This window comes from Eutrigla gurnardus, assembly GCF_963514095.1.
Source record: "Eutrigla gurnardus genome assembly, chromosome: 7".
NCBI lineage: Eukaryota > Metazoa > Chordata > Actinopteri > Perciformes > Triglidae > Eutrigla > Eutrigla gurnardus.
In genome coordinates, this window is record NC_139921.1 from 765,294 (window position 1) to 790,000 (window position 24,707).

The window sequence follows — 24,707 nt, forward strand, 5'->3', positions numbered from 1 at the left end:
TCTGTGCTAAGCTAAGCTAACCACCTGAGCTACTGGCTGTAGCTTCATATTTAGCTTTAGCTTAGCTTAGATATGCCTGATCTTATAAGGCTTATAAACACAATCCCCCAAAGAGACGACGGTGCTAAATGAACATCTGGGTCTCTTTTTGAAGTTCTGGCCAACATATGAGTCATATCGGGGGCATGAAGGGCAGTCAGACAGTCAGACAGACAGGTTGTTAACACACAACACAGGTCAATGACCCAGGATTAAATACATTATTCTGATATTTATCCATAAAGGTTTGGCTAACATGTGTTTTAAACCTGCACGGTTGGATGTTTGTCATTCTTTCCTGAAGATCTCATTAACTTTATGAGTGAAATGTCCTTATTAGAAATAGAAACATGCCATAAAATGATGGTTAAAACTGAAAATGAGAGCAAAGTTGTAATAAACGTGAATCTTCACAGCGGCATATGTGTCATGTTAGTGGTGTGCATATATCCCATTGCTGTTTTTTTTTTGTTTTTCTTTAATTAAATTATGAATGATGTATGTAAAAGATATCAAATACTCAATACATATTAAACATAAATCATTCACCTTGGGTTCCTTGTCTGAGAACACAAGTCGCTGAACATGAATGATATGATGAAAATGAGTAAAGCAAATGATTACACGTGGGGAGAAATCAAGTTATGGGAAGCTCAAACTTAAAGTGATGGTCCGGAGTGCAATGGACCCGAGGTAATTTCCACCAAGACCTCCAGCCAAACACCCCCTCAGAAACATTTTTAGCGATGGTCAGCATTGATCAAGATAGGGCGATCAGCCGAACGGCTTCGTAATAGCGCTATGGTACTTACAGTATATCTCGTAAATTTCCCCACTAATAATGCATGGAATGTTACTAAACTTCTGCAGTAGTACACGTAGGGTCTGTACTCACAAAACGAGGCATTTTAAAGTTTGTAAGTACATCAGGAGTTTATTTAAAAAGAACACTTGCCTGATAGCTTCTACTGCTAAAGCTACGCTGTTTGCGTAGACGGCATCGTGTTTACACAGCTTCTTCTTCGTTGTTGTTTAATGACAGTCGGCGTATACCTGGCTGTTTCCGTGACGCAAGTTTCATGCGAGAGTATGAAAAGGTTTCGCTTAATTTTTTTTCTTCATAAATGCTTATATTATCAGGTCGACAAGTGTTGACATGATAATACAAGCATTTATAAAAAATCGGCGAAACTTTTTCATACGCTGGCGTGAAATTCGTGTCACGGAAACAGCTGGGTAAACGCCGACTGCCATTAAACACCAACGAAGAAGAAGCTGTGTAATATATTACATAAAATAGCGCTATTACAAAGTCGTTCGGCTGATCGCCCTATCTTGACCACTGCTGACCATCGCTAAAAATGCTTCCGAGGGGGTGTTTGGCTGGAGGTCTTGGTGGAAATTACCTAGGGTCCATCTCACTCCGGACCTACACTTAAGATGTGTAAACTCTCCGTGAGAGACGAGCGTCCGATCTGTTGGACTCTATCAGCGTGTCAGGAAGGAATGAGTTGGAAAATTAGACACTTTGAACAAAGAACAACATCAAAACATGTGTGCAGCAGCCATCAAGCTTAAACTCTATCTGGTGTTAGAGGGTTATGGTCCTTACAAGCACTTCGCTGTTTGTCTTGAAGACAAGCCTGGGCGTGTCCTGAGTAAAGCTGTGCTGGGGTAATTTCCCACCGAGGCCCTCGTCGTCTCTCGCCTGGGGGGGAGGAGAAATAATGGCTTCTTTTTACGAATGGACAAAATAAACAGGTGAACAGAGGCAACAAGGAAAACTCAGAAATGGAAAACAACACCGAGAAAGATGAACAGAAATGGTGACTGTAAAATGACTGGACAGGTATTGATTTGTGTTCAAACCAATCAACAGGATTCTGTGTGTGTGTGTGTGTGTGCATGCATGTGAATGCTTGCAACACTTGTTAGGTGTAGAGTCATAAGTAAGTCGTGCTTGTTTACGTGTCTCATATTAACTCGGCATTTAAAGACCCGGTCCGTCCTCATGCAAGACCTCGGTCGGATCCGATGGAGCTGAGAAACTACGTTATTCCACTAAACTCTCATTCAGCTGGTCATTGCAGGAAAAGCATCGGCGTAATTAGGAAGCCCAGAGACTGATCCCAGTCCAAGGTGGGGGACCTGAATCTGATCCGAGTCTAGGGTGGAGGTTCTCCTGCGCTCACAACAAAGCTCACTAACCAAAGGTCCATAACACACTCTCAAGCTCATCCCTCAATAGAAGCATCCTAACTTTTTATAGAGACTGACATCCTGTACAGCCCTGGTGTCCTTTCCACCCAAACCAAACTTCTGACCTGGAAAGAAGCAGCAAAAAGTCTTACCAAAAAAAATCAGAACCCTCATCACCAAGGTGGCGATTTGCACATGAGCATAATATGCACCGTGATGCGGTTGGTGAAGTTTTACTTGAGAAATGACAGACATTGATCCACATGGGATTAAGATCACAGACAACCTCCAGCATCTCACCTGGGGACCAGTATTACCTGGGGACCAGTATCACCTGGGGACCAGTATCACCTGGGGACCAGAATCACCTGGGGACCCGTGTCATCTGGGGGACCAGTATCACCTGGGAACCAGTATCACCTGGGGACCAGAATCACCTGGGGACCCGTGTCATCTGGGGGACCAGTATCACCTGGGAACCAGTATCACCTGGGGACCAGAATCACCTGGGGACCCGTGTCATCTGGGGGACCAGTATCACCTGGGGACCAGTATCACCTGGGGACCAGAATCACCTGGGGACCAGAATCACCTGGGGGCCCTCAGCCATGTCTATAATTTCTAAGTAAAAACGGCCTTCCATACTTCGGCAAACACGGTCATCTGGTCATTTGGTCCCGTGCGAATCGGCGTAATAAATCAATAAATCACGGTCATTTGGAAATGATTAATTGGCGGCATTTTAGGTGAATTTTGGAGGCTGATGTGGTTACCATGGCGACCCACATAGAGACAGAAGGATGTGGACAGATGTTGAGATGGGTGACGTGCATGGCAGCATGCGGTGAGCAACATCTTTCTATCTTTCAACACGCTCAATAAAGATATTTCTGTTCAATCGGTGTTTTCAGTCGTACAATCAACACCGAGGTCGGGGGTCGTTTCTAAATCACGCCAGGTCCCCGTGAAACACATAAAACATAAAGCACAGTACACCGCTAAGCAACACTCTCATACATCGCTGGAACATTTTGGGCAGAACCTTGTAAAGTATGGACGATTTGATAAAAACAACTGTAAATGAGTACATGGTTAGAGACATAAGCTGGGATAACTTGAATTTAAATGACAGACTTTTATAATAACTGGTAGAAAGAACACTTACATTAGTTAAACCAACATAATATTAATATTGCTGTTTATTACAACAGAAACACATTCTAACGGCCAGCTCGGCCAGTTTGGTCACACAGAAGTTACGGGAGGAACTTGGCACATTTCCAGATTGCTTGATTGTGTTTCATTAGGTGATCCACTTTTACATAATATACTGTGAAACAATTGATTAATATTTCCCCACCGCTGGGCCGGCGTTATCAGAAACGATGATTTAATCTCCGTTCTGGGTCCGGCGTGCCGTCTGCAGCCGAGGGGCTGAGGGGCTGCCTCAGGACCATTCTGGGGTATATTCTACATCTCTCTGATACCAAAGGGCCGTTCTGGGGTATATATATGATTATATATATGTATTATATATGATATATGATTGAGGTTGTCTCCCTCACCTCCAGGTGTGTGTTTCCCATTCCAACATGACACAGACCAGATACTGGTACTTGTGGGGATCGGAGGACGGTGTTGATGGTCTTAGAGAGTCTACTCTTACAGAGTAACAGGGGAGATGTTGGGAGATTATTTAGGACAGACACCTTGGAGACAGGTGGACGTAGACAGGCAGGTGGACGTAGACAGACAGGTGGACGTAGACAGGCAGGTGGACGTAGACAGACGATAGGTGGACGTAGACAGGCAGGTGGATGTAGACAGACAGATGGACGTAGACAGGCAGGTGGACGTAGACAGACAGGTGGACGTAGACAGGCAGATGGACGTAGACAGACAGGTGGATGTAGACAGACAGGTGGACGTAGACAGACAGGTGGACATAGACAGACAGGTGGACGTAGACAGACGATAGGTGGACGTAGACAGACAGGTGGACGTAGACAGACGATAGGTGGACGTAGACAGACAGGTGGACGTAGACAGACAGGTGGACGTAGACAGACGATAGGTGGACGTAGACAGACGATAGGTGGACGTAGACAGACAGGTGGACGTAGACAGACGAGAGGTGGACGTAGACAGACGATAGGTGGACGTAGACAGACAGGTGGACGTAGACAGACGATAGGTGGACGTAGACAGACAGGTGGACGTAGACAGACAGGTGGACGTAGACAGACGATAGGTGGATGTAGACAGACAGGTGGATGTAGACAGACGATAGGTGGATGTAGACAGACAGGTGGACGTAGACAGACGATAGGTGGACGTAGACAGACAGGTGGACATAGACAGACAGGTGGACGTAGACAGACGATAGGTGGACGTAGACAGACAGGTGGACGTAGACAGACGACAGGTGGACGTAGACAGACAGGTGGACGTAGACAGACGATAGGTGGACGTAGACAGACAGGTGGACATAGACAGACAGGTGGACGTAGACAGACGATAGGTGGACGTAGACAGACAGGTGGACATAGACAGACGATAGGTGGACATAGAAAGACAGGTGGACGTAGACAGACGATAGGTGGACGTAGACAGACAGGTGGACGTAGACAGACGATAGGTGGACGTAGACAGACAGGTGGACGTAGACAGATGATAGGTGGACGTAGACAGACAGGTGGACGTAGACAGACGATAGGTGGACGTAGACAGACAGGTGGACATAGACAGACAGGTGGACGTAGACAGACGATAGGTGGACGTAGACAGACAGGTGGACGTAGAAAGACGATAGGTGGATGTAGACAGACGATAGGTGGATGTAGACAGACAGGGGGACGTAGACAGACGATAGGTGGACGTAGACAGACAGGTGGACGTAGACAGACGATAGGTGGACGTAGACAGACAGGTGGACATAGACAGACAGGTGGACGTAGACAGACGATAGGTGGACGTAGACAGACAGGTGGACGTAGACAGACGATAGGTGGATGTAGACAGACGATAGGTGGACGTAGACAGACGATAGGTGGACATAGACAGACAGGTGGACGTAGACAGACGATAGGTGGACGTAGACAGACAGGTGGACGTAGACAGACGATAGGTGGACGTAGACAGACAGGTGGACGTAGACAGACGATAGGTGGACGTAGACAGACAGGTGGACATAGACAGACAGGTGGACGTAGACAGACGATAGGTGGACGTAGACAGACAGGTGGACGTAGACAGACGACAGGTGGACGTAGACAGACGATAGGTGGACGTAGACAGACAGGTGGACATAGACAGACAGGTGGACGTAGACAGACGATAGGTGGACGTAGACAGACAGGTGGACGTAGACAGACGATAGGTGGACATAGACAGACAGGTGGACGTAGACAGACAGGTGGACGTAGACAGACGATAGGTGGACGTAGACAGACAGGTGGACGTAGACAGACGATAGGTGGACGTAGACAGACAGGTGGACGTAGACAGATGATAGGTGGACGTAGACAGACAGGTGGACGTAGACAGACGATAGGTGGACGTAGACAGACAGGTGGACATAGACAGACAGGTGGACGTAGACAGACGATAGGTGGACGTAGACAGACAGGTGGACGTAGAAAGACGATAGGTGGATGTAGACAGACGATAGGTGGATGTAGACAGACAGGGGGACGTAGACAGACGATAGGTGGACGTAGACAGACAGGTGGACGTAGACAGACGATAGGTGGACGTAGACAGACAGGTGGACATAGACAGACAGGTGGACGTAGACAGACGATAGGTGGATGTAGACAGACAGGTGGATGTAGACAGACGATAGGTGGATGTAGACAGACAGGTGGACGTAGACAGATGATAGGTGGATGTAGACAGACGATAGGTGGACGTAGACAGACAGGTGGACGTAGACAGACGATAGGTGGATGTAGACAGACGATAGGTGGACGTAGACAGACAGGTGGACGTAGACAGACGATAGGTGGACGTAGACAGACAGGTGGACATAGACAGACAGGTGGACGTAGACAGACGATAGGTGGATGTAGACAGACAGGTGGATGTAGACAGACGATAGGTGGATGTAGACAGACGATAGGTGGATGTAGACAGACGATAGGTGGACGTAGACAGACAGGTGGACGTAGACAGACGATAGGTGGATGTAGACAGACGATAGGTGGATGTAGACAGACAGGTGGATGTAGACAGACGATAGGTGGACGTAGACAGACAGGTGGACGTAGACAGACGATAGGTGGATGTAGACAGACGATAGGTGGACGTAGACAGACAGGTGGACGTAGACAGACGATAGGTGGACGTAGACAGACAGGTGGACATAGACAGACAGGTGGACGTAGACAGACGATAGGTGGATGTAGACAGACAGGTGGATGTAGACAGACGATAGGTGGACATAGACAGACAGGTGGACGTAGACAGACGATAGGTGGATGTAGACAGACGATAGGTGGACGTAGACAGACAGGTGGACATAGACAGACAGGTGGACGTAGACAGACGATAGGTGGATGTAGACAGACGATAGGTGGACGTAGACAGACAGGTGGACATAGACAGACAGGTGGACGTAGACAGACGATAGGTGGACATAGACAGACGATAGGTGGACGTAGACAGACAGGTGGACGTAGACAGACGATAGGTGGACATAGACAGACGATAGGTGGATGTAGACAGACGATAGGTGGACGTAGACAGACAGGTGGACATAGACAGACAGGTGGACGTAGACAGACGATAGGTGGACATAGACAGACGATAGGTGGACGTAGACAGACGATAGGTGGACGTAGACAGACAGGTGGACATAGACAGACAGGTGGACGTAGACAGACGATAGGTGGACATAGACAGACGATAGGTGGACGTAGACAGACAGGTGGACATAGACAGACAGGTGGACGTAGACAGACGATAGGTGGATGTAGACAGACAGGTGGATGTAGACAGACGATAGGTGGATGTAGACAGACAGGTGGACGTAGACAGACGATAGGTGGACATAGACAGACGATAGGTGGACGTAGACAGACGATAGGTGGACGTAGACAGACGATAGGTGGATGTAGACAGACAGGTGGATGTAGACAGACGATAGGTGGACGTAGACAGACAGGTGGACATAGACAGACAGGTGGACGTAGACAGACGATAGGTGGACATAGACAGACGATAGGTGGACGTAGACAGACAGGTGGACATAGACAGACAGGTGGACGTAGACAGACGATAGGTGGATGTAGACAGACAGGTGGATGTAGACAGACGATAGGTGGATGTAGACAGACAGGTGGACGTAGACAGATGATAGGTGGATGTAGACAGACGATAGGTGGACGTAGACAGACAGGTGGACGTAGACAGACGATAGGTGGATGTAGACAGACGATAGGTGGACGTAGACAGACAGGTGGACGTAGACAGACGATAGGTGGACGTAGACAGACAGGTGGACATAGACAGACAGGTGGACGTAGACAGACGATAGGTGGATGTAGACAGACAGGTGGATGTAGACAGACGATAGGTGGATGTAGACAGACGATAGGTGGATGTAGACAGACGATAGGTGGACGTAGACAGACAGGTGGACGTAGACAGACGATAGGTGGATGTAGACAGACGATAGGTGGATGTAGACAGACAGGTGGATGTAGACAGACGATAGGTGGACGTAGACAGACGATAGGTGGACGTAGACAGACGATAGGTGGATGTAGACAGACGATAGGTGGACGTAGACAGACAGGTGGACGTAGACAGACGATAGGTGGACGTAGACAGACAGGTGGACATAGACAGACAGGTGGACGTAGACAGACGATAGGTGGATGTAGACAGACAGGTGGATGTAGACAGACGATAGGTGGACATAGACAGACAGGTGGACGTAGACAGACGATAGGTGGATGTAGACAGACGATAGGTGGACGTAGACAGACAGGTGGACATAGACAGACAGGTGGACGTAGACAGACGATAGGTGGATGTAGACAGACGATAGGTGGACGTAGACAGACAGGTGGACATAGACAGACAGGTGGACGTAGACAGACGATAGGTGGACATAGACAGACGATAGGTGGACGTAGACAGACAGGTGGACGTAGACAGACAGGTGGATGGAGCCATGCAGGAATGTGGGCAGACACTTGAGGACACACACAAAGATGCTCCGTCGGGCCATTATTCTGTCTCCAGTCTGTGCTGTGACCCTCTGGCCTGGCGCCAGCTCATTTACATATTGCACTAATGAGGTGTTGGCACTGTGAACGAGGCGAGAGGAACACAGGATGAAAAGATGGAGATGGATGGTAGATAGACAGACAGACAGACAGACAGACAGACAGACAGACAGACAGACAGGTAGATAGATAGATAGATAGATAGATAGATAGATAGATAGATAGATAGATAGATAGATAGATAGATAGATAGATAGATAGATAGATAGATAGATGATAGATAGATAGATAGATAGATAGATAGATAGATAGATAGATAGATAGATAGATGATAGATAGATAGATAGATAGATAGATAGATAGATAGATGAGTAGGTAGGTAGGTGGGTGGATGGACAGACAGTGTTTGTTTAGTCCTTATTGCTGATGCATCATGCCAGCAAACCACAGCTGCTTGCCAACCAGCCGAAGTTCTCGTCTATATGAACGACAGAGCAGGACACCGGCCGCCGCCTCCCCTCCGCCGTCTCCCCCACGCCATCTCCCCCACGCCGTCTCCCCTATCCTGAGGGAGACGTCACACCAGCTGCCGCTGTGCCGGCTTCCATCTGGGCAACGCTACACATCCAGGTGTGTGTGCCCATCACCTGCCAAGAGAGCTGCATTGCCCAGAGGAGGACGCTCGTCGGCTTTTTCTAAATCCAAAGACAAACACAGCCGAGCACCGACAAGCTCATCCCAAACCCTGCAACGAAGGTGCGGCCCTGGCAACGAAGGCGCGGCCCTGGCAACGAAGGCGTGGCCCTGGCAACGAAGGTGCGGCCCTGGCAACAAAGGCGTGGCCCTGGCAACGAAGGCGCACGATGGGCGACAGAAGTAAGTAAAATAGTTGTTTCTACTTTGCATGTTTTGAAGGCCTCCCAACACTGGTTCTTATTTGGAGACACATTCTTTAACCGGCGAGGCCGTGAGCTTCGTTTGGTACGCGTCGTGTTACTTTATGGTCCTACAATAAGTACACGAATCATTCAAAGAACTCAAACAGACCACGGTCAGTGCTGGTTCAGAGCTTTGAGCTTTCTCTGCAGAAACAGATCTATGTAGAAAAGATTAGCATCTGTAGTATTTGTTCTTTATCACAGTCTCCCTGAACGCCTTAAAAAACTGCAGCAAACACTTTTCTCAATATATCTGGAATATCTTCTCGGCACATTTGATTGTGAATTTTTTTAATTGGCAAATTGTAGAACGTCAGTCCTTCCAGGCGTAAGGTCATCATCACATCACGGCCGCCACGTGCAGAAGGAGTGTGCAAACTGAGAAACAGGGCACATTCTTCACCGCCAGTTAGTGTGTGTGGCTCCACTCTTTCAATCTCAACGCCTAGTTAGCCGGGTTGCTTTTAATCTTTATTTAAGCTGAATGGCTGGCAGCTATGAGATAATCACCTTCCTCTCGGTGCCCTGAAGCTGTGTCAGGCAGGCCTCAAGGCTTCCTCGCCTGAGCTGCAATATGCAGACACATTTCATCACACACACACACACACACACACCATTTTCACAAGCATATTCATACATATACAAGACACAGTTACACACACACTCTTTCTCTGTTATTCCCGTGCGTGCCCTCCTTGGCAGCCGATGGAGATGCAAAGTAAATTGTGGAGCGTTCGGGAGTCAACCGCGGAGCTGTGTGGAGAAGTGTGTGTCTGTGTGTGTGTGTGTGTGTGTGTGTGTGTGTGTGTGTGTGTGTGTGTGTGTGTGTGTGTGTGTGTGTGTGTGTGTGTGTTTGACGTGATGTGACATTTCTGGGCTGACATGAAGCGGCACTCTGCTCGCGGCGCCTGGAGGGAGCTCCCGGGGAAAGACACTGATGGAGGTCTGAGTCCCCCGGGAGGAATTTCACGGTGTGAACAAAAAGCCCCGCGCTGCGGCAGAACCGACCTGTAAAAGTCTCCTAGTAGACTCACAGGATGCACACAGATATGTAAAGATAATTCCACTCTATGAACGAGACCACAATGTGATCCTTTATGTATTTCATTTTGCACGAAGAGATCTGATGAATGGTCGTTCAGATGGCACATGACAGGCCACTAAGCCAACTTCCCTTCTTTCAGGGTTTCCAATGCGTCCTCCCGCTCGCCGCTCAGCCACAACATACCAGTCTGCAGTCAACCAGGGAGCCGTTCTCTTTCCTGAAGGAATGCAAGCCCCCCAAAAATATGCAGAGAAAAGCAGATTGTTGGAGCTATTGCAACAGCAACAAGCAACATTTCATCACAATCGATGTCACAGTAACAAACTGCTCCTTGCACGCAGCATTATAAATGTAAATTATATGGAAGGCCGTGATACCTCCTGTTCTCGGGGCGAACGGCAATCCACCTGCACACACCTGGTCCAACGCTGCACACACCTGGTCCAACGCTACACACACACCTGGTCCAACGCTACACACACCTGGTCCAACGCTACACACACCTGGTCCAACGCTACACACACACCTCGTCCAACGCTATACACACCTGGTCCAACGCTACACACACACCTCGTCCAACGCTATACACACCTGGTCCAACGCTACACACACCTGGTCCAACGCTGCACACACCTGGTCCAACGCTACACACACACCTCGTCCAACGCTATACACACCTGGTCCAACGCTACACACACATCTCGTCCAACGCTATACACACCTGGTCCAACGCTACACACACACATCTCGTCCAACGCTATACACACCTGGTCCAACGCTACACACACCTGGTCCAACGCTATACACACCTGGTCCAACGCTACACACACACCTCGTCCAACGCTATACACACCTGGTCCAACGCTACACACACCTGGTCCAACGCTACACACACACACCTGGTCCAACGCTACACACACCTGGCCCAATGCTGCACACACCAACGCTGCACACAAACCTGGTCCAACGCTGCACACAAACCTGGTCCAACGCTACACACACCTGGTCCAACGCTGCACACAAACCTGGTCCAACGCTACACACACCTGGTCCAACGCCACACACACACCTGGTCCAATGCCACACACACACACACCTGGTCCAACGCCACACAAACACACACACACACACACACCTGGTCCAACGCCACACACACATGGTCCGACGCCACATACACCTGGTCCAATGCTGCGCACACCTGGTCCAACGCTACACACACCTGGTCCAACGCTGCACACACCTGGTCCAATGCTACACACACCTGGTCCAACGCTGCACACACCTGGTCCAATGCTACACACACCTGGTCCAATGCTACACACACCTGGTCCACACACCTGGGCAGAGCTACACACACCTGGTCCAATGCTACATGCTTTTCTCTCTCAAAGGGTAATCCATCACTGCTAATTGCCGAACTTAACCTTGGCACTGCGTCTAATGAGCAAGCGTGTTCATGGGCTTTCGGCGGCGGGTTTCTACCTGCAGCTGGAAGCAAAAACTCCCTGAAACCGTTTTCAATCTCGATTCCTAATGATATGTTATTGCGACGCACGCAGCCTGAGTAAGGGCTGATGTAACAGCTGTACAGAAGCAGGAACGAGCGGCGAGCTGTGTGCAGATCGATAGCGCACGCAACAGGAAGCTTCCATACAATCTCTTCCAGGGGCTTAAGGTGCACAATAAACAGGCACGTAAGAGATTAGCCCGTTAAACTATCAATCATCTTCAACCACACACACACACACACTGCCCATCATAGAGCTATGCAGAGATGTGAGAAAGTAGCAGCCGTAGTCGCCCTCGGAGAGGGTTGGGTTTCATGGATGAAGCAGCTGAAGATATTTCATGCAACATAACGCCCTACACCCCCCACCCCCCCTCTCTGCTATCCAAAGCACATGCTGACACGAGATACTTCTTTCCAGCCATGACAATCTCTTTTCCAGTTGCAGAGTAGCGAGCCTGCAGGCGTGTTGTTGTGGCCAGCCTTGTGGCTGCATGAGAAAAGAAACATGTGGGTATCGTTTACACAAACGGCTTGGATGTACGGCTGCCAGACAAAATATAGAATCCCAGCCGCGGTGGAAGAGCGGGCCTTTCCTGTGTTTGTGATGTTTGAACATGAGCATTGTGCTGATGGATGGGAGGAGCATCCAACATGGCCGCATGGCTTCTTCAGGAATGTTGAATGTGTACATTTCTGTCCTACTAGCAATGAAGGTCGTAAAGCCGACACACAACGCGTTATTCATATCAGGTAATTACATCAGCATAGGGCTGAGAGATTATGATTATTTAACACGATTACTCATTGATTTTTGGAAACATGCATTTATTGAACTTAAAAAAAACACTGTAAAGAAAAGGGCTGGATTATACCACGTGACAAAACAAGAGCATCGTTGCAAAACGGAATGCAGCCAAATAATCATTTTATTTAGATTATCTTGTTTTCAAAATCATTGGAAGCCAAAATCATAATTGAGATTAAAATTTGATTAATCGAGCAGCCCTACGGCAGCACCAACATTCAAACATGATTTCATTGGATTTACCTGCCAAGATCATACTGTATGTGAGAAGTGGATGTAGTCATGTGACCATCGGATGGTGGACTACGGTTTTGAAGCCATCGCCTGCTTCATCGTGTATTTGAATCTAAATGGACCATAATGTACTAAATGAACATCATGCTGGATTGAAGAAGACTTGAAACTAGAGATTGAGACCATAAACTCATGTTTACAATGTTTACTGAGATAATACATCAAGAGAGAAGTAGGACCATTTTCTCATAGACTTCTATACAACCAGAGAGGAGTCGCCCCCTGGTGGCCAGCAGAGAGAAGTAGGACCATTTTCTCATAGACTTCTATACAACCAGAGAGGAGTCGCCCCCTGGTGGTCAGCAGAGAGAAGTAGGACCATTTTCTCATAGACTTCTATACAACCAGAGAGGAGTCGCCCCCTGGTGGTCAGCAGAGAGAAGTAAGGCCATTTTCTCATAGACTTCTATACGGCTAGTTTTATAATAAATGCTCGTGCCAGAGCTCGTGAGGTAAAAAGCTGCGTCTCTCCCACCGATACAATCCCGCCTGACTGGCATGAGGAGCCGTCGCCGCGGTGATCGGCTTTGAAACGTCTGTCAGGAGTCTGAGGCTGATTCAGATGGTCTTTAGGCAGTCACTAATGCACCTGGATAATTAGAGTGATGTCATACTAAACAACTTGGAAGAGAGGATCAACTTCAGGGAAATACATCGATCTCTTAAATGCCTTCATGCCTGTAGAAGATTCATATTCTTCACTTCAACTTCACGTTTCATGGGAACACGGTTGATCTCTGACGGATGTGAAGTCACAAACGCCGTCTACATTCTCCACCCCCCACATAGCCCCACCCCCTCCCCCACATAGCCCCACCCCCCTCCCCCACATAGATCCACCCCCCTCCCCCACGTAGCCCCCCCCCTCGGTTCCACCTGTCAGACTTGACGAGGCAGATCATTTGTCACCACTTCTAACATCAGCACGATGAAAACTATGGAGAAACTTTCTCTAGAAAATGGTAAATGAGCTAGGTAGGAGAATGAAGAACACACACATGGGCGACAGTACAGTAGACGCAAGGCTCAGCTTTGATTCTCATGCTTTGGGGGAAAAGTGTCAGAAAATAAAAATAAGGGTTGAGGATCACTGACTGAAATGAACAGACATACTGCTAAGTGCCGCCTCGTCGCTGCCTGGGAAGTGATTATGTTCAGATGAATAACTGACTTCAGGACAGACAAGCAGAAAGGAAAACACGTCATACTCACAGCGTAATTCCTTATATATCCCAGCTTCGGTACAAGAGAGAAAGGACAGTGTTTAACTACAGTCATCGGGGGAAAACACAAATACAACTTTGATATTTGTCTGTCTCCACGGCAACGACCAAGTCTTCTCTCAGTGGTTTCTGCTTGAATGTTTATGTATTATTATATATTAATTGTGCATTTTGGGAAAGTGTTGGATGCTTTAGTTAAAATGACCTTCTGATGACTGGAGTGAAGTGTATTGGTTGCTACGGTTACAGCAGATAAAGCCACTACTCACGGGTTAAAACGTCACCATGAACTCTTCATTAGTGTGTAAAGAAGAGCTCGTCGATGATACACTAATCACAGAAACACTGACTGATGCAAAAACCGGACAGACGACGTTCACTTCTACGCTTTTCTCACACGGAAGCAGGAGCCAGCAAAGTGGGAGGACCAGGTAACAGTGTTAGCATCTCAGCTAGCACATCGCAGCATCGACAGTCTTCCTGAGTAAAGGTAACTATGAGCTCAAGTTTACATTGTATGTGCCATTAAGGATGGTTGGTCGGATACATACTTGAATATAAATGAACCTCATAAGCTAACCTTTTATCGCTCCCAACTCCCCAGATAGCGACGCTTGCTGAGTGCCGACCAGCTTGTGGAGCCGATATGTCAAATCATTATCACATTCTGCATTTCTACATATCTGCATATCCTGCCCAAAGAACATTTGAAAAAAATGGATCATTATTATGATTATTAGTCTACAATCGCCTAGATAACACCTAAATAATGAATAAAAGCTAAAAGATGAAACCATCTGTTATTATTGTTTTATTTATCAGATTCATGAAACTTTTAAACAACAGGTTTCATTTGCTCACAAATACAATGATTTATTTACTTTGCAAAAGCAGGTGAACATCGTGTTGATTCTATCTGACGAGTTGGGAATGAGCAACAGTTTATGATGACGTATCGGTGCTGAAGATTGGAGATAACGGTGTTTGCTAAATTTGTTTGCCTTTGGTGTCTCAAAAAGCCACTACGACAACTGTTTCACAAAAAGATTACAATAAACCAACGTGCTTTTAGCTGCCTGACAAAACTATCACTTGTCTTAAAGAGACAGCGCACCGTTTTGGGAAATACGCTTATTTATGAAGAAATAGTCACACTAAGTAACCCTGCAAAACTAAAAATTGTCAGTTACTATCAGTGTTCATTGTGGGCTTTAGGTTTACTACCAATCATGCTTAGCTAAGCTAAGCTAAGCTAAGCTGAGCTAGCAGCCTCCCACCACACTGAGAAGGACATCAATCTGTTTCATAAATCTCTTGAACGTAAAGCGAATCGCGAGTGTATTTCCCAAACCGACGACTGTTTGAACCTTCCCAGCTGAATTCATGCTATCCTCACCGTTACCGTGGTAACACGTCACACAAGGATATATATCCTGAGACTCAGTTCATGCTGGTTATATATATATATATATATATATGTTAACTCTGGGAACCGTGTTGCCATGTTCTCCTCTGGGACTCCCTCGCGATGCTCACATGAACTCAAAGGCAGGTTTGTGACTGAATGTGAAAGTGTCTGTAGAGTGTTAAAGTGTTAACGTGTTAAAGTGTTAACGTGTTAAAGTGTTGACGTGTTAACGTGTTAAAGTGTTGACGTGTTGACGTGTTAACGTGTCCGGCTGATGGGAAGGAAGACCTTTTACCTTGTTTCTCTTGAAATAGGCCCGGCGGCAGGCGGCGAAGCACTTCTCGCTGCAGAAGCTCTTCAGCTCGCTGCCCATGCTCAGCGAGTAACGCTTCACGCCGATCTTCTGGCACCAGGCGCACATGATCTGCACGATGGAGGAGTCTTCATCTGGAAACAGACGATGGAGACAGAAGACGGACGATGACCGTGAGCTGGGACATTAAACTGATGAAACACTGATATGTCCCCCTCTGTGGACGGCTGCTTTAAAAGACCTATGAGCCAGGGAATCATCTGTTAATGCTTAGAAATAATATGCAAACGCATCTAAAACAGTTCAACATGCGTGTTATGGTCCACAATGCATTGCATTTGACGTGAGGCTAGCAAAGTAAAGAACTCCCAGGTCAACATTCGACCTGCATGCCGTGATGTCATCACTTGATGACAAGTTCACGGCTGTTCCAGAACGTAACCGAGAGTAAACCCTCGAACTCCCGTTTGAACGTTAGTGATCCTGAACGTCACTTAGTCCACCATGTGGAAATAGGAGGACATGTTGAAATGACTTTCCAGGACATTTGACTGGAGAGTTGGTCTGCAGGAACCCCATCCAATGAAAACAAACACCCAATCACCTTAACTCTTTTTAAAAGACAAACCATTATTCTATAATAATAATAATTCTCAGAGACACGTTGACATTAGAGGCTGGACAAAGAAATACAGAATACAATCATTGGCGGTTCTAACAGGAGTGTTTTTGGAGGTTATTGATGAATATTGTCTGTGTGTGAGAGTGTCCTGCTTTGTCTCCTGGTGTGTCTACGACTGCAGCTTTATTTCTCACATCATGCTGCTTTGTTATTATTAATTAGGATTATATATTTAAGAATGATGTTTGCACAGTAAATGTACAGTATTAGAAGCAGCTGAGGTCGGTGTGGCCCACAGATGGACTTAACCCACCCCCAGCGACAGTGAAAGCCCTCCGCCTGGTAAACTGTGACCAGCTGATGAGCTTCAGGCTTTTAGTGCCGCCGCCGCCGCCGCAGTGAGGGATCCTGGGAGATTCCCCGCAGTATCTCCCAATTATCCTATTATGGCCACGTGGGTGAGGGTGAAGAAACGCCAGCCCATTAGTCTTCCACTCCGCTCACCTCCTTATCGCACGCCGGCCAGTTCCCACCTCGTGGTGGGCTTAATGGATCGGCAGGGCCGTCAGATTTAAGTAAAGACTAACTCACAATTAAGGGAATAACTCCCCGAGGCCCTGAAAGTCGCACGCTGGACCCACATGCATATTTTATGTCTTCCCTCTCATTCCGGGAGTCTCTCTGCCGTGTTGTGTCCATCTGCTGTCTGCCGCAGTGATGACAGGAAAACACGGTTCGATCCCAGTGCGAGGATCCCGGTGGGAGGATCCCGGTGGAAGGATCCCGGGGTGGGAGGATCCCGGTGGGAGGATCCCAGTGGGAGGATCCCGGTGGAAGGATCCCGGTGGGAGGATCCCGGCGTGTTCCGTCACCTCCCCACATTTCGACATTTTCATACAAAGACACATCTTTCACCCGTCCTGGCATCTCGTAAACAAGCCCAACTCAAACATTCTCGTGTTGGGGGGGCTAAACGCCATCATCCGCCATACCTGCGCCTCAAAAGGTCCTTTGTGGGATTTTTGGGGGGCACATTAATAATTCAGCATATGTGTGTGGGGGAGTTAAGGGGGGGGGGGGGGGGGGTAGCTGGGCTTTAAGTCAGACCACACCATCTGTTTCCCCGCCTAGGCAGGGCCAGTGGGGACTCCTCTTGGGCGATGCCAAGGCGGACCGCTCCCCCCGCCGGGGCGTACCAACCTCCTGTGCGGCAGCAGACGTGGGGGATAATGAAGCCCTCAGTCTGGCCGAGGAACACGGACCTCTCCTCCTGAAGGGTTAACTGACACTTTGGGCAGGTGGAGGGAAACAAGGTGCACAGCAGCCAGCCGGCTCATTAGCCCGGACCCGTCTGCCTTCAGGCTTCAGGCCGCCGCCAACACCGGCCGTTTCACCTCGCAGACACATTCAGCCTGGTCCTGCTGGAGAGTGAGTAAGTAGATCTACACATCTATAACTATAGATCTACAGAGTTATAGATCTACAGATGTATAACTCTATAGATCTACGGATCAATAACTCTATAAAACGATGGATCAATAACTATAGATCGACGTATCTATAACTCTATAGATCCAACACACCAACACACACCAACACACACCAACAAGCCAACACACACCACCACACACCAGCACACACCAACACACACCAACACACACCAACACACACCACCACACACCAACACACACCAACACACACCAACAAGCCAACACACACCACCACACACCAACACACACCAACACACACCAACACACACCAACACACCAACACACACCAACACGCACCAACACACCAACACGCACCAACACACCAACACACCAACACACACCAACACACACCAACACACACCAACACACACCAACACACTAACACACACCAACACACCAACACACACCAACAAGCCAACACACACCACCACACACCAACACACACCAACACACCAACACACACCAACACACACCAACACACCAACACACACCACCACACACCAACACACACCAACACACCAACACACCAACACACACCAACACACCAACACACACCAACAAGCCAACACACACCACCACACACCAACACACACCAACACACCAACACACACCAACACACACCAACACACACCAACAAGCCAACACACACCACCACACACCAACACACCAACACACACCAACACACCAACACACCAACACACACCAACACGCACCAACACACAGCAACACAGCAACACACCAACACGCACCAACACACCAACACACCAACACACACCAACACACACCAACACACAGCAACACACCAACGCACACCAACACACACCAACACACAGCAACACACCAACACACCAACACACACCAACACACACCAACACACACCAACACACACCAACACACTAACACACACCAACACACAGCAACACACCAACACACCAACGCACACCAACACACACCAACACACCAACACACACCAACACACACCAACACACCAACACACTAACACACACCAACACACACCAACACACCAACACACCAACACACCAACACACTAACACACACCAACACACCAACACACTGCAACTGCATAAAAGTGAGTTTGAGCTTTCTGGAAATGTAAAATGTAGCCTTGTTTAATACATGCACACACACACAGGAGGTGGGCTGGTCTGAGGACATTGTCATACTCTTCAGTCTCCACATTGGACAGTTTCCCTGACAACAAAGAGCTTGTTTTGGCGTCGCCTACCTGCAGGGGGCTTGATCAGGGGCGGGGGGATCATGGGGACCACAGTGGGCAAGTTGCCGTGGTCCTGGGAGCCAGGCATGGAGGTGGACGGCGTGGTGCAGGACTCTGGGACTCCGTTCCTGGAGGCTGGCAGAGACCGGGAACTGTTGGCTCGGTCCGGAGAGCCTTCGCTGCTCTCCGTCGACGCTGGCATTTTTGGCAACAAGTTTTCTAGACGTGGAGAAAGTGAGCAGAAGAAATGAGACGCTGCAAATCCTCCCAGAATGCAACATGGTAGCTCTGACACAGGGGTCACGTTTTACAACCAGAGAGGATGAAGCATGTTGTAAGACTAAATAAGTAAGAAGGAGGGATAAAGTTGTATCTTCTGACTTTACTGTCCTACTGGGGGGACCGGGACCGTGGACCGTGGACCGTGGACCGTGGACCGTGGACCGTGGATCGTGGACCATGGGCCGTGGATCGTGGACCAGTTTTAGATTAATGACAGACTGAATGCTAGGGTCGCTAGAGGAGCATGTAGGGATGTCGGCTAAGGAGCTCAGCGACCTCCGGAGGTGAGAGCACGTCACCGCCGTGTTTAAGGATCCCTGGTGGACGGAAATCAATTCACGAAGGTTTAAAGGTGCTAATGATTTAAATCTATGATTGAGGGATTGCCTCCACGCAGCTCTCAACATGGTGATGGCTGAGCCAGCGGCTAGCAGCTAATAGTGATGATTTCACTTTTAACGGCCGAGACAAATAGCGAGGTGCCGTGGTCCCGTTACATTGTGGTGATGCAGCTGGTGGTCTCGCGGGGTCATGCTTGGTGTAGTAGCACTAACACACTCATACTAGAGAGTTTCCTACCTTTGAGGACAGAGATGTGCGGCGGCGTCTCCACCTCCAGGCTGTCGGAGTCTCTCAGCTCCACCTTGTCGTAGCCGTACCAGCCCAGAAGCTCGTTCATGGTGTTCTCGGCAAAACTCTGCAAGACAGGCGGATAAGAAGGGCTTCATAAAGACTCCCACTGGCCTGGTTGTAGCATGCACGCTGCTACGCTGCTGCTAGCAAGGGACTTTTTCATTTCTATGATATATGATGTAAATGTTACCAACATTTAGAAACAGCATTAGGATGAAGGAGACCTTGACAGACGGACTGACGGCCCGATCGCAGCACGACGACGTAGGACGATGTTAACGGGGACTCGGATAATAACCACATCATAGCACGCTAACTAGCATGCTACCTAGCATGCTAACTAGCATGCAGGATCTATCGCAACGCAGAAATACCGACAGCTCAGCTCCCCCCTCTCTCTTACAGCCCCTCTGATTGGTTGAAAACATTGTCTTTGCTTAAAAAAATAGCACAGGGGGGTAAACGGACCGCAGGGACCACGGGGACCACAGGGACCACGGGGACCAGGGGGACCACAGGGACAAGGGGGACCACAGGGACCACGGGGATCAGGGGGACCACAGGGACAAGGGGGACCACAGAGATGGGGGACCACGGGGACCAGGGGGACCACAAAGATAAAGGGGACCATGGGGACCACAAAGATGGGGGATCCTGGGGACCAGGGGGACCACAGAGATAAGGGGGACCAAGGGGACCACAAAGATAAAGGGGACCATGGGGACCACAGAGATAAGGGGGACCACAGGGACCAGAGGGACCACAAAGATAAAGGGGACCACGGGGACCAAAGAGATAAGGGGGACCATGGGGACCATCAAGATGAGGGGGACCACGGGGACCAGGGGGACCACGGAGACCAGGAGGACAACAGAGATAAGGGGGACCACGGGGACCAGAGTGACCACAAAGATAAAGGGGACCACGGGGACCACAGAGATGGGGGACCCTGGGGACCAGGGGGACAACAGAGATAAGGGGGACCAAGGGGACCACAAAGATAAAGGGGACCATGGGGACCACAGAGATAAGGGGGACCACGGGGACCAGAGGGACCACAAAGATAAAGGAGACCACGGGGACCACAGAGGTAAGGGGGACCACGGGGACCAGAGGGACCACAAAGATAAAGGAGACCACGGGGACCACAGAGATAAGGGGGACCACGGGGACCATAGAGATAAGGGGGGCCACAGGGACCAGGGGGACAACAGAGATAAGGGGAACCACGGGGACCAGGAGGACAACAGAGATAAGGGGGACCACGGGGACCACAAAGATAAAGGGGACCACAGGGACCACAGAGATGGGGGACCCTGGGGACCAGGGGGACAACAGAGATAAGGGGGACCAAGGGGATCACAAAGATAAAGGGGACCATGGGGACCACAGAGATAAGGGGGACCACGGGGACCACAAAGATAAAGGAGACCACAGGGACCACAGAGATAAGGGGGACCACAGGGACCATAGAGATAACAGGGACCACAGGGACCAGGGGGACAACAGAAATAAGGGGAACCACGGGGACCAGAAGGACAACAGAGATAAGGGGGACCACGGGGACCAGAGGGACCACAAAGATAAAGGGGACCACGGGGACCATAGAGATAAGGGGGACCACGGGGACCAGGGGGACAACAGAGATAAGGGGGACCACGGGGACCAAAGAGATAAGGGGGACCATGGGGACCATCAAGATGAGGGGGACCACGGGGACCATGGAGACCAGGAGGACAACAGATATAAGGGGGACCACGGGGACCAGAGTGACCACAAAGATAAAGGGGACCACGGGGACCACAGAGATGGGGGACCCTGGGGACCAGGGGGACAACAGAGATAAGGGGGACCAAGGGGACCACAAAGATAAAGGGGACCATGGGGACCACAGAGATAAGGGGGACCACGGGGACCAGAGGGACCACAAAGATAAAGGGGACCATGGGGACCACAGAGATAAGGGGGACCACGGGGACCAGAGGGACCACAAAGATAAAGGAGACCACGGGGACCACAGAGATAAGGGGGACCCCGGGGACCACAAAGATAAAGGAGACCACGGGGACCACAGAGATAAGGGGGACCACGGGGACCACAGAGATAAGGGGGACCCCGGGGACCACAAAGATAAAGGAGACCACGGGGACCACAGAGATAAGGGGGACCACGGGGACCATAGAGATAAGGGGGACCACAGGGACCAGGGGGACAACAGAGATAAGGGGAACCACGGGGACCAGGAGGACAACAGAGATAAGGGGGACCACGGGGACCACAAAGATAAAGGGGACCACGGGGACCACAGAGATGGGGGGACCCTGGGGACCAGGGGGACAACAGAGATAAGGGGGACCAAGGGGACCACAAAGATAAAGGGGACCATGGGGACCACAGAGATAAGGGGGACCACGGGGACCACAAAGATAAAGGAGACCACAGGGACCACAGAGATAAGGGGGACCACAGGGACCATAGAGATAACAGGGACCACAGGGACCAGGGGGACAACAGAGATAAGGGGAACCACGGGGACCAGGAGGACAACAGAGATAAGGGGGACCACGGGGACCAGAGGGACCACAAAGATAAAGGGGACCACGGGGACCATAGAGATAAGGGGGACCACGGGGACCAGGGGGACAACAGAGATAAGGGGGACCACTGGGACCAAAGAGATAAGGGGGACCATGGGGACCATCAAGATGAGGGGGACCACGGGGACCATGGAGACCAGGAGGACAACAGATATAAGGGGGACCACGGGGACCAGAGTGACCACAAAGATAAAGGGGGACCACGGGGACCACAGAGATGGGGGACCCTGGGGACCAGGGGGACAACAGAGATAAGGGGGACCAAGGGGACCACAAAGATAAAGGGGACCATGGGGACCACAGAGATAAGGGGGACCACAGGGACCAGAGGGACCACAAAGATAAAGGAGACCACGGGGACCACAAAGATAAAGGAGACCACGGGGACCACAGAGATAAGGGGGACCACGGGGACCATAGAGATAAGGGGGACCACAGGGACCAGGGGGACAACAGAGATAAGGGGAACCACGGGGACCAGGAGGACAACAGAGATAAGGGGGACCAAGGGGACCACAAAGATAAAGGGGACCATGGGGACCACAGAGATAAGGGGGACCACGGGGACCACAAAGATAAAGGGGACCATGGGGAACCACAGAGATAAGGGGGACCACGGGGACCACAAAGATAAAGGAAACCACAGGGACCACAGAGATAAGGGGGACCACGGGGACCATAGAGATAACAGGGACCACAGGGACCAGGGGGACAACAGAGATAAGGGGAACCACGGGGACCAGGAGGACAATAGAGATAAGGGGGGACCACGGGGACCACAAAGATAAAGGGGACCACGGGGACCATAGAGATAAGGGGGACCAGGGGGACAACAGAGATAAGGGGGACCAAGGGGACCACAAAGATAAAGGGGACCACGGGACCATAGAGATAAGGGGGACCACGGGGACAAAGGGGATCCAACAACAACATGCCAAAGGGCTTTTCTAATACTATACACTTGTTTAGTAGGAACAATCTGATACTTATTCATAATGATTGATTTATATTTATTTGTTTCATCGTCATCGGCAGTGGACCTTCGCTCACATAAGAAGCCAACTGAACATGATAAAACCCCCAACATGCATTCTGTTTTCTGTTTCCTCTCAAGCAGCTTTAAAGCTGCACAGCTTGAGTTGGTAATCACGCTCATTATTCAAGGAATGTTTCTGGAAATACTTGCTTTCTGGCAGAGATGTTCCATACAACTCATTGCTTTGTATCAGTCTCAGATCTGAACATGAAGCCACAGCCAGCAGATTAGCTTAGCTTAGCATGAAGACTGGCAGCCCTGCTTCTGCACGAAGGATGTGTTTTTGTTCTGTTTTTTTTAAATCCAGGCAGTGTTATACGTCGTTGTCACAAAGACAAGTTGCAGCTGCTTCCACACACTATGCTAGGCTATGCTAATGCTTTAGCTCCATAGTTAGCATACGAACATGATTGTTTGTCTGACTCTCGTCTGAGAGCAAGCCAGTGAAAGTATTCCTGGAAGAGGTTTCCATCATCTAAGCGCTGAAACATTCCACCACATACTAATAATAATAACTGTGTATGCAAATCCATCACGGTGAGCAACCAATCACAACGCAGTAAGAGCTGCTTGGAGCCGGCGGTAGAGCCCATCACTCACTGCAGGTATGAAAAAGTACAAACCACTGATCTCTGCAGGTGAAACATTAAAGTATTTCCTCTCACAACCCAATCCATAAACATTCACAACAAAACCCATAACTCGCTAATGCATCGGCCCATTATCACTGACCCCTCCTCTGTGTTCAATGGTTCGGCTCCCGTTGGACTCCCAAACACAGGTGTTCCTTCTGCTGTCATCAT

The 24,707-nt window shown here is 49.5% G+C and overlaps 1 protein-coding gene across 4 annotated transcripts in view; it reads right to left on the reverse strand.

Annotated features, from left to right (window-relative positions):
* Positions 1 to 24,707, reverse strand: part of sobpa (sine oculis binding protein homolog a) — a 42,555-nt gene that overhangs the window by 6,567 nt on the left and 11,281 nt on the right. The window contains exons 2-6 of one of the 4 annotated variants that reach the window (XM_084013688.1): positions 20,218 to 20,335; positions 19,366 to 19,575; positions 15,990 to 16,141; positions 14,276 to 14,299; positions 1,652 to 1,747 (exon numbers count right to left, since the gene is read on the reverse strand). In XM_084013688.1, coding sequence (XP_083869814.1) covers positions 1,652 to 1,747; positions 14,276 to 14,299; positions 15,990 to 16,141; positions 19,366 to 19,575; positions 20,218 to 20,335 — 600 coding nt within the window. The remainder of the gene's footprint in view (positions 1 to 1,651; positions 1,748 to 14,275; positions 14,300 to 15,989; positions 16,142 to 19,365; positions 19,576 to 20,217; positions 20,336 to 24,707) is intronic. The other 3 variants (XM_084013689.1, XM_084013690.1, XM_084013691.1) reach the window with 3 other exon arrangements.